The sequence below is a fragment of the Sinocyclocheilus grahami genome, unplaced genomic scaffold (genome assembly GCF_001515645.1).
Source record: "Sinocyclocheilus grahami isolate Dianchi unplaced genomic scaffold, SAMN03320097.WGS_v1.1 scaffold1926.1, whole genome shotgun sequence".
Taxonomy (NCBI): Eukaryota; Metazoa; Chordata; class Actinopteri; order Cypriniformes; family Cyprinidae; genus Sinocyclocheilus; species Sinocyclocheilus grahami.
In genome coordinates, this window is record NW_015507105.1 from 3,208 (window position 1) to 13,183 (window position 9,976).

A 9,976-nucleotide genomic window follows, 5' to 3' on the forward strand; every position below is an offset into this window, starting at 1 on the left:
AAAAAAAAAATCCTAAATTTTTTCATGATGATTTTAAAGGGTTAGTTCAATGTAAACTCAGCCTATGCAACTACAACTTTCAAAGCCAAGAATGGTTCTAAAGATATCATTAAAGTCATCCATGTGTCTCCAAAGAGTTAACCCCAGTTTTATGAAGCAATGTGAATGCCTTTTTTGATGGAAAATAACCCCTCCTGTTGGTATTTGTTTATTCAGTTGGCGCACAGGAGCCTGAAGTCCCACAGCTGATAGATTGAGAATGAGGCTGGAAATGCACCTATGTTTCTATTACTAAATAACTCAAAAGCAGTAGAAATATCTATGCCGGTGCCTCCAAAATGTACAGTTAGCCTGTAAAACCTTAATAAATCCCAGAACATTTATCTTAGAGTAATACAAATTATTTATTACACGCAATCGACATAAAGAAAGATAAGGCAATCACAATAATATAAAGGAAACCTTTAAACTGTACTTCACATTATGTTTGCATGTATAAACAACAACGAGGAACCCTGATTGGTCGATGACAGTCGAACGTCCTCATTGGCTAAATATGAGACATCATTGTATCCGTATATACAGGTGCATCTCAATAAATTAGAATGTCGTGGAAAAGTTCATTTATTTCAGTAATTCAACTCAAATTGTAATTCAACTCAAATTGTGAAACTCGTGTATTAAATAAATTCAGTGCACACAGACTGAAGTAGTTTAAGTCTTTGGTTCTTTTAATTGTGATGATTTTGGCTCACATTTAACAAAAACCCACCAATTCACTATCTCAACAAATTAGAATACTTCATAAGACCAATAAAAAAAAACATTTTTAGTGAATTGTTGGCCTTCTGGAAAGTATGTTCATTTACTGTACATGTACTCAATACTTGGTAGGGGCTCCTTTTGCTTTAATTACTGCCTCAATTCAGCGTGGCATAGAGGTGATCAGTTTGTGGCACTGCTGAGGTGGTGTGGAAGCCCAGGTTTCTTTGACAGTGGCCTTCAGCTCATCTGCATTTTTTGGTCTCTTGTTTCTCATTTTCCTCTTGACAATACCCCATAGATTCTCTGTGGTGTTCAGGTCTGGTGAGTTTGCTGGCCAGTCAAGCACACCAACACCATGGTCATTTAACCAACTTTTGGTGCTTTTGGCAGTGTGGGCAGGTGCCAAATCCTGCTGGAAAATGAAATCAGCATCTTCATAAAGCTGGTCAGCAGAAGGAAGCATGAAGCGCTCTAAAATGTCCTGGTAGATGGCTGCGTTGACTGTGGACTTCAGAAAACACAGTGGACCAAAGTCCTCTTTTCAGATGAAAATAAATTTTGCATTTCATTTGGAAATCAAGGTCCCAGAGTCTGGATGAAGAGTGGAGAGGCACAGAAACTGTGTTTTCTGAAGTCCACAGTCAACGCAGCCATCTACCAGGAAATTTTGGAGTACTTCATGCTTCCTTCTGCTGACAAGCTTTTTGAAGATGCTGATTTCATTTTCCAGCAGGATTTGGCACCTGCCCACACTGCCAAAAGCACCAAAAGTTGGTTAAATGACCATGGTGTTGGTGTGCTTGACTGGCCAGCAAACTCACCAGACCTGAACCCCATAGAGACTCTATGGGGTATTGTCAAGAGGAAAATGAGAAACAAGAGACCAAAAAATGCAGATGAGCTGAAGGCCACTGTCAAAGAAACCTGGGCTTCCATACCACCTCAGCAGTGCCACAAACTGATCACCTCCATGCCACGCCGAATTGAGGCAGTAATTAAAGCAAAAGGAGCCCCTACCAAGTATTGAGTACATGTACAGTAAATGAACATACTTTCCAGAAGGCCAACAATTCACTAAAAATTTTTTTTTTATTGGTCTTATGAAGTATTCTAATTTGTTGAGATAGTGAATTGGTGGGTTTTTGTTAAATGTGAGCCAAAATCATCACAATTAAAAGAACCAAAGACTTAAACTACTTCAGTCTGTGTGCATTGAATTTATTTAATACACGAGTTTCACAATTTGAGTTGAATTACTGAAATAAATGAACTTTTCCACGACATTCTAATTTATTGAGATGCACCTGTATATTATTGAAGTGCAACAACAGACACATTTTACATTAAATGCTATTGAAAACACACACGAACAATGAAACATCTTAATGTATACATTTTTGAAATTTTGAGTATGTTACAGAAATAATGTAATAATTGAATCAATTCTGAATGTATTAAATGTGATGATATCTAGATTCAACACATAACAGGTGATTGCACAGAACTCATCTACAGGGCATTGTTGTCACCTTTTTGAAGTCATGTTATTTTTTTTCTCACATCATATTTCAGCAATCTCTCCCAATATGTTTTTTTTTTTAACTGATAAATGTCTGTAGATTTTATGTAGCAGAATCTTTGTGGGATAATGGGCCTTAGGCATAAAGTGGCATTACTGCAGAATATGATTTCCAGAATAAAGCTATATTTTTACTAGGCTACTAGTCAAAATAAAGCGTAAAGTCTAAATGAATGTTAAAGTGCATAACTTGTGATAAAACGTAGAAGTAACACAAAACAGGTGCCTAAAAAGGACATTATAGCCATATACTGGGCATTACTGCCACAACGTAACTTGATCTGACTTGATTTTGTCACCAGATGGTTTTAATCTGACCCAGTACATGACAATTTCCTACAGTTCCTAAAGTGTAGATTTCAGTCTTGAGGTTATATAAATATGCTAATTTGCATATGCAAATTATTGGCAAAGAAGATAAATTAACATCTAAATTAAATAAAATCATAAAAGTTACAATACTGTTTGTCTCCTCTGTCATTTCTGACCTGAACCAGCCGGTACTTTAAGGGCTCCTTGTTAAAAAACTTAGTTTTTAGATTTGTCTAGAATAACAAACATGCTATGCACAACTGTGCATTTATTTATTATCTTTTTTCTCCTGTCACACGGCATCCTCATCTGATTCTAGTTAAGATGGTAATAACTTTCAACGATTAGACACTAGCATCTTGCTTGAGATTACAAAACTCTTTGCTTTGGATTCTGGAAAATATAGCATCAGCTGTACACTATTAATCAGAGTATATTATGGATAAACAAAAAACAACATAGGAAATGAAAGTGAGAACTCTGAGAGTTCATGAAAGGCATAATCAAATTACATCAGGAACATTTGCTCAGTGTCTAACTTACCTTTGCTGCATCTTCAATGCAGTTTAGAAACTCATCCTTCATGTCCTCCATGTCAACCATTTCCTCCCCAGCAAAGGTTTGATCTTTCAGCGTGCACAGAATAGCATCCACCTTCTCCCAAAACTTTTTCAGATCAACCAGAATTTGTTGGATTTGAGAAAGACACAGCTGGACTTCCGTCAGGTTGTCAGGGTCGGGAATCTCACCTGGAATGATTTATGAGAGATCATTGTGAAGAACATGTCAAGAGCATAACATGCATGCAGATTAATTTACTGTATGTTTGTAACAATAACATCATAGAGAGACTCTCACCCATTCGTATTTTACAATTGGCCAGCTGCAGCTGAAGATCAGTCAGCTTGATTTTGATGTTCCATTCCTCATTTCGCAGAAGGCTCTTCTCAGAGTCGAGTTGTTTCAGTTTTATATCCAGAGCGATGGCACTAGGCTCCTTCATAGCATCTGGATAGCCTCTAAAAAAGTCAAGGAACCTCACAGTCCAGTGGCCATGTTCTTCCTGAAATCTTCTGATGAAGCTGTTCAGCTCGTCAGTTGTGGTTTGAATTTGTTTCTCATTCATCTCCATATTGTCGACTACTCTTTTCAGATCCACTTCAAGCTTGGCCAGAGCATCCTCCAGACCCTTCATCTCATCAGATTTTTTCGCTTTTTTTTCTTTGGTCTCTGTTTGTTCTTGATACACGTCACTGGTGCATGTTTTCACACTTTTGTTGTGTTGATCATACCTGAATAATACAGTGCATTTCAAATAAATAATGGAATACAGCGATGTGGTCCGAATTTCATCACAAGACAAGACACTGAACAATTTTCTTAAAGAGGATGCATTATTCTGCACAAATGTAATTCTGTACAACAGTTCACACTGGAGGAACCTTTTCATAGTTCCTAGAACTATTGGTGGAAGTTCCCAGTTTTTGGCGAGTTCGCACCGCAGGAACTAGGAACAGTTTTAGTTCTAGGAATTCCGTTTGGTTTGGAGGAACTAAATTACCTCCTACTTCAGAGTAGGGTCTAAAACAGTTCTACAGGAACTGTTGTGCATCTCTGATCAATACAGCAGTGTTTGGTTTCTAAATGAATCTGCTAATGTAGAGAAGACCTCCCTTCTGTTCTTTTTTCATGCTCAAACAGTAACTTTACACATATAATTTCTATATGATCTATACCTATATACATTGACACTTTTTACAAAAAATATATTATTGTTATGACCCAAAACATCTTGTGATCCACGACCCTGAATAGCAAATTATTTGAATACTTAAAAATAATCACCATCTGTACAAACAAGACATCAAATTTACCTGCAATTATAAAATCACCCATGCGTTTCCCCTTTGAATTAAGTTGACTATAAGATATTACTAATATATTCACCTCTTCACTATGTCATCCACTTGTGCTACGATGTCAGTGATCCACACTTTGGCTTTCATCAGGTACCTCACTGCCAAAACAGATTTGTTCTTCTCCACAGCTTTTTTCAATATTGGAAACAGGGTGGTGACCAGGTTGGAACTCGTGCCGACGCACTACGAGACAAAATCAATCACCAAGTTAATCATGTGACAATTCACAGTGACTACACAACCGTATACAGTTAAAAACATCAGCGAATCATAACAGTATAGTAACTTCTGAAGTTATGTGACGCTAATTGTGGTAATTTCTTATTTTCTAGTTTTCTCTTCCTGTTCTAGCTCGTTGTGTCAAGTTTGAGTCCAAATATTGTCCAGGTCTTGGGGGAGCAATCGGTTCCCCATCTACTGTAAAGCTTTCGCTGCGTTCACCCCTCATCACACCACAGCTGTTTCCTCCAGCGGAAATGGAACGTTAGCCCTTACACATATGAATGCATACTTTATAAAACGATCGTGCTGCCATTTTCATTAGAAAATGTAACTTTCAGTATAAAACATATTACAGTGCATGTGGCATTAACTAGGCCTACCATACAGTCGTGCACAGAAATGATTAAAGACAGTGACAGAGAGCACCTTTTGAAAGTTAATCACAGCATCCACATAATCCAAGTGTTAAAGAGGGAAAAACTCTTTTTGAATAAACATTTAAATCAGAGGGCTGATGGATGACATTGATGGTTGTGATGAATTAGGCCTCATACCTTCACCAGAAGGGCTTCAGAGGATCCGAACAGCAGTTGTGTTTCAATAGCTTGATCTCTGATCAGACGCTCCATCTTTGGGAATTCTCCCAGACTCAGGAAAGTCAGGTGATAAAGGAGAGCCGTTCGCTCAGCAGATGGAAGAAGCTCCTGAATGAAATCTGCTCTCAATATAGAGTTGTCATCGACAATCTCTGAAATATTTCAAACATTTGTGATGGTTAACAACCTTTGGCATTCAATAGCTAATGGATGAAAAAGGATACTGTACAAATAAAAGGCTATTTTGGTTTGAGTTTAAGTTTCGGTTTAGTTTGCACCAATCCTGGGTTTTAGGTACCATGAAAGTGGCTTGGCTTTTAGCGGCATTCATTGCCTTAGTAACTTACGCTCCACAGCTAACCTGCTCTGGATATTTATATATATATATATATATAGATAGATAATTTGCAATATAAAAACGTTTAAAAAACGTTTTAGAAACAATAGCTTTAAACATGACTACATATGAGCTTAGATTCTTAAGTGTTTTTATACCTAAAAACAATCTTCAATCTTTTAATCTTTGGTAGTGACTCTCTCGCGAGAAGTGAATCACAGTTTCAAGGCATGTGATTGGCTGTTCATTACTGATGTCACTCTTTCATGTGCACGTGCTCCATTAGCTCGGGATCAAGCTTGAGCTGACAGAGAAAGTTGATGATCAGCATCATGGTACCAACAAAGCTGGATTGGACTGCTTTGTCAACTCTAAACTAATCCTGTAATCCCGAGTTTGTTCAGCCACCATCGTGGTACAGGCCCCAGGTGTAAACAGGGCTTCAAAAACCTAAAAATATTCCAAAATACTTCCTCTGTCCACTGTGGCCACTGGATTGACCATTAGTTCTTAATGAAGTCTTCTTTTCATACAACTGCTTTGAAATGCATTATGATTTGTGACATAGAGTTTAAAACATGCCAAATAATGTTAAATTCATGTTTATATTGGGAACACAAACGTTTAAGAAACATATTAGATGCTGTCATTAAAACCCATGTTGTTGCAAAGGACACGTATCACATACTCAGGTTTATTACCTTTGCAGTACTTTAGATTGGGTACTGCAAAATCATGAACAAATTATTAATAAATGATTTGTAAACATGTGAATTCCGGTAATTTCTGCCATCAAAATGACTGCTTATAAAGGTACTAATGATTAGTAAATGTTTATAAACAGATACAAATGATGAATAGTTTCCACTTTAGATTGGGCACTGCAAAAACATTAAAGGGGTCATATGATGCTGCTAAAAAGAACATTATTTTGTGTATTTGGTGTAATGAAATGTGTTTATGCGGGTTAAGGTAAAAAAAAACACATTATTTTCCACATACTGTACATTATTGTTTCTCCTCTATGCCCCGCCTTTCTGAAACGCGTCGATTTTTACAAAGCTCATCGGTCTGAAAAGCGAGGTGTGCTGTGATTGGCCAGCTATCCAGAGCGTTGTGATTGGCCGAATACCTCAAGTGTGAGACGGAAATGTTATGCCCCTCACATACTGTGATGCCGTGTCTCGGCACGATGAGACAAAAACATTAAAACCCATTACAAACGAGGCATTTGTTGCATCCAGTGGGGACATAATTACGGATTATAATGACTTATACTGTCTTTTTACACGTTGCGTTGCATCGCGCCGCGTAAACATAAAACCCTGTCTGCATTTGTGATCCGAGAAATGACAAACAACAAGCACTCTTCTACACTGCCCAAAACTCACGTTTTGAATCATCAGTGGCAAATGATAAAATAAAAAGTATTTACGTGAGTCAGAACTGCCGGCATTTTAGTCTAACATTACTTTCCCAGGATCAGTAAACAGTCCTCCATATTATGTGCCGGTGATCCACAGCACTAAGTTGAAGTATTCCCTCAGCGATCAGCACGGATCAGCTCCAGGCATGACGAAGCGGATATCGTCCTCTTTTGGAAGCCCAAACAAAGTAGTTTCACTTTCACAACAAAACACACAGCGCCTTCACGACATGGCGGCAGCAGCAACAATACTACAGCGAGAATAAAAGTTACGTCTTCTTTCTTTGCGTGAACATTTGGGCGGCGTTATGCAAATCTTCCCACATCGTGATGTAGACATGTGGGGGCGTGTAAGAACGAGCCGTTTTAGGTAGGCGTGGCTGACTCTTAACTTTTATAAAGAATATCTCTTTGGATTTGAGACTTTAGTCTTTGCAACTTTACAGATCTTCTTTATGCACCAAGAGCTTGTAACTCTCCAAAGGGAAAGGAAAACTTGAAATCGCGTCATATGACCCCTTTAACAAATAATTAATAAATGAGTTAAGATGTGTAAATAGTAGACGTCTACACAAAAAACAAACACCAGGAACCGCCCTATCTGAGGGTCGTCCCCCCTAAAAATATCACTATGAACAACTATGTGTATTGTAAATAATATAATGGACATATACTTAAAATAATTGTGTACGTAGTAAAAGAATCTAAATGCAAAAAAGCGTTTTTGAGTCCCTGTTGCAACTCATAATGTAATAACTGCACATAATGTATTAATACATTATGTGCAGTTATTATTACAATAATAATAATTATTATTTTTATTGTAATAAAATGTTCATAATGTAATCATTCTCAAAACGTAATAAAATATTGAGCTCATAATGTAATAACAATTATTACATTATGAGAAATGTATTACATTATAAACTCACCAAACTGATTTTGACATTGGTGGGGACAAAGTATAAGCAGCCCAATATAAGGGACAGTCAAAATATTTGTGCTGTTATTTAGCCCATGTGTATAATAAATATATATATACATTAGCGGTGTCAAAATTAGCACGTTAGCACAGGCGATTAATTTTTTCAGTCAAAATATTTAACGCAGGGGCGGGGCTAGGTTTGGCCACCCCACTCACAACTGCTAAAGGATTGCGTTTCGCAGAACGTCTTTACGAGTAAGTTACATCAAATGGGACACTTTTCAGATGCGCGCTGAGCTCCAACTTCACTTCAGCGCCAGGCGCGAGTCAAACGAGCACAGAAACGGTACGGGTGACGAGGAGCTTCAGTAGAACATCAGTGAACTGCGGTCAGATGAGATGCTGTCATATGATCATATTACCCCAATTTTACAGTCTCTGCACTGGCTACCTATTAAGTTCCGTATCAGTTACAAAATATTATTACTTGCCTATAAGGCCGCCATATGTCAGTAAAACTAATCTCCCTGTCCTGCCAGCCGTTATAATGTACTCGTAGCATAAATGTGCCGGCGCATGCTGTATTAAGTCTGTGTTACACTTTCCGCGTGCGCGAGTCTGCTAAGGTCCGCTATGGTATGCGTGACGTAAAAATCGTCATCAGAGAGTGTGCGCGGAGGCTCTGCGCGGACATCCGCGTGCCTCCCATTTTTTGTGACCGCGTGGTCAGTAGGCTACTGCGCATGCGCAGGCTGTGTGAAGAAGCCCGTGGCTACTCGAACCTGTACAATCCGTCGATAAAACAATATAAAGTGTTCCATACATGTGCAGTAGATCAGCTTGAACAGTAAACAAACATGTGAACAAACAATATAAAGACAGTCAGATGTGCGGTAACTCTGGGCAATTGTTTGTTCACGTTTGTTTACTGTTCAAGCTGATCTACTGCGCATGTATGGAACACATCGGCGGAGCGGACCATCAGCGGATGCTTTCGGAAGTATAAATACAAGTAGTCCACGTCCGCGCTGTCCGTGTACGCATCCGGATTGCTCACACGGAAAGTATTAACACAGGCTTTAGGCTATATTAAAGCGATGTATCATATTCAAACCCAAATGTAACTACAAGTATGCATTGTTGTAATTATGTCGTAAGATAAGTCAATGAAGTTACAAAAGATGGCGATTAAAGCTACCTTAAAACTGCATGCAAGTATTTATTATTTATGAGTCACATTTACAGCAGTGTCAGATCCGCATCAAGTTCAGCAGTGGCCGTTTTTAAACTAGCAGCCAAAATAACCTAATAACCAGCTGCTGTGATGTCTGTTAATCAAAAAACAAAATTAAAAAGAGGAAATCAATAACTACTGTAGTTTTAAGCTTTATCTTTATTTAATTTAGAATTTAGTGTTTGATTCTGGTTTTGTTTTGTAGAAAACATGGAAACACCAAAGACGCTTTAATATGTTGTGCGTTTTATTAGACCAGTGACAAGCGCACAGAGTAGCATTATAACAGAACTAAACGTATCTAGTATGATAAAACAGCGCTGCTTTACCCCACATACGCACGACCGGAAGCAGCGGAAGCGCTCGACTGTGGCATAATAAAAGCTCCGCTGCTTTACCCCACATACGCACGACCGGAAGCAGCGGAAGCGCTCGACTGTGGCATAATAAAAGCGCCGCTGCTTTACTCCACATACGCACGACCGGAAGCAGCGGAAGCGCTCGACTGTGGCATATTAAAAGCTCTGCTGCTTTACCCCACATACGCACGACCGGAAGCAGCGGAAACACTCGACTGTGGCATTATAAAAGCTCCGCTGCTTTACCTCACACACGCAAGACCGGAAGCAGCGGAAGCGCTCGACTGTGGCATAATAAAAGC

General features: G+C 38.6%; 1 protein-coding gene across 1 annotated transcript in view; it reads right to left on the reverse strand.

Annotated features, from left to right (window-relative positions):
- Window positions 1-9,976, reverse strand: part of LOC107573380 (uncharacterized) — a 15,773-nt gene that overhangs the window by 708 nt on the left and 5,089 nt on the right. The window contains exons 3-6 of the mRNA XM_016259813.1: window positions 5,352-5,545; window positions 4,604-4,758; window positions 3,515-3,948; window positions 3,200-3,405 (exon numbers count right to left, since the gene is read on the reverse strand). Coding sequence (XP_016115299.1) covers window positions 3,200-3,405; window positions 3,515-3,948; window positions 4,604-4,758; window positions 5,352-5,545 — 989 coding nt within the window. The remainder of the gene's footprint in view (window positions 1-3,199; window positions 3,406-3,514; window positions 3,949-4,603; window positions 4,759-5,351; window positions 5,546-9,976) is intronic.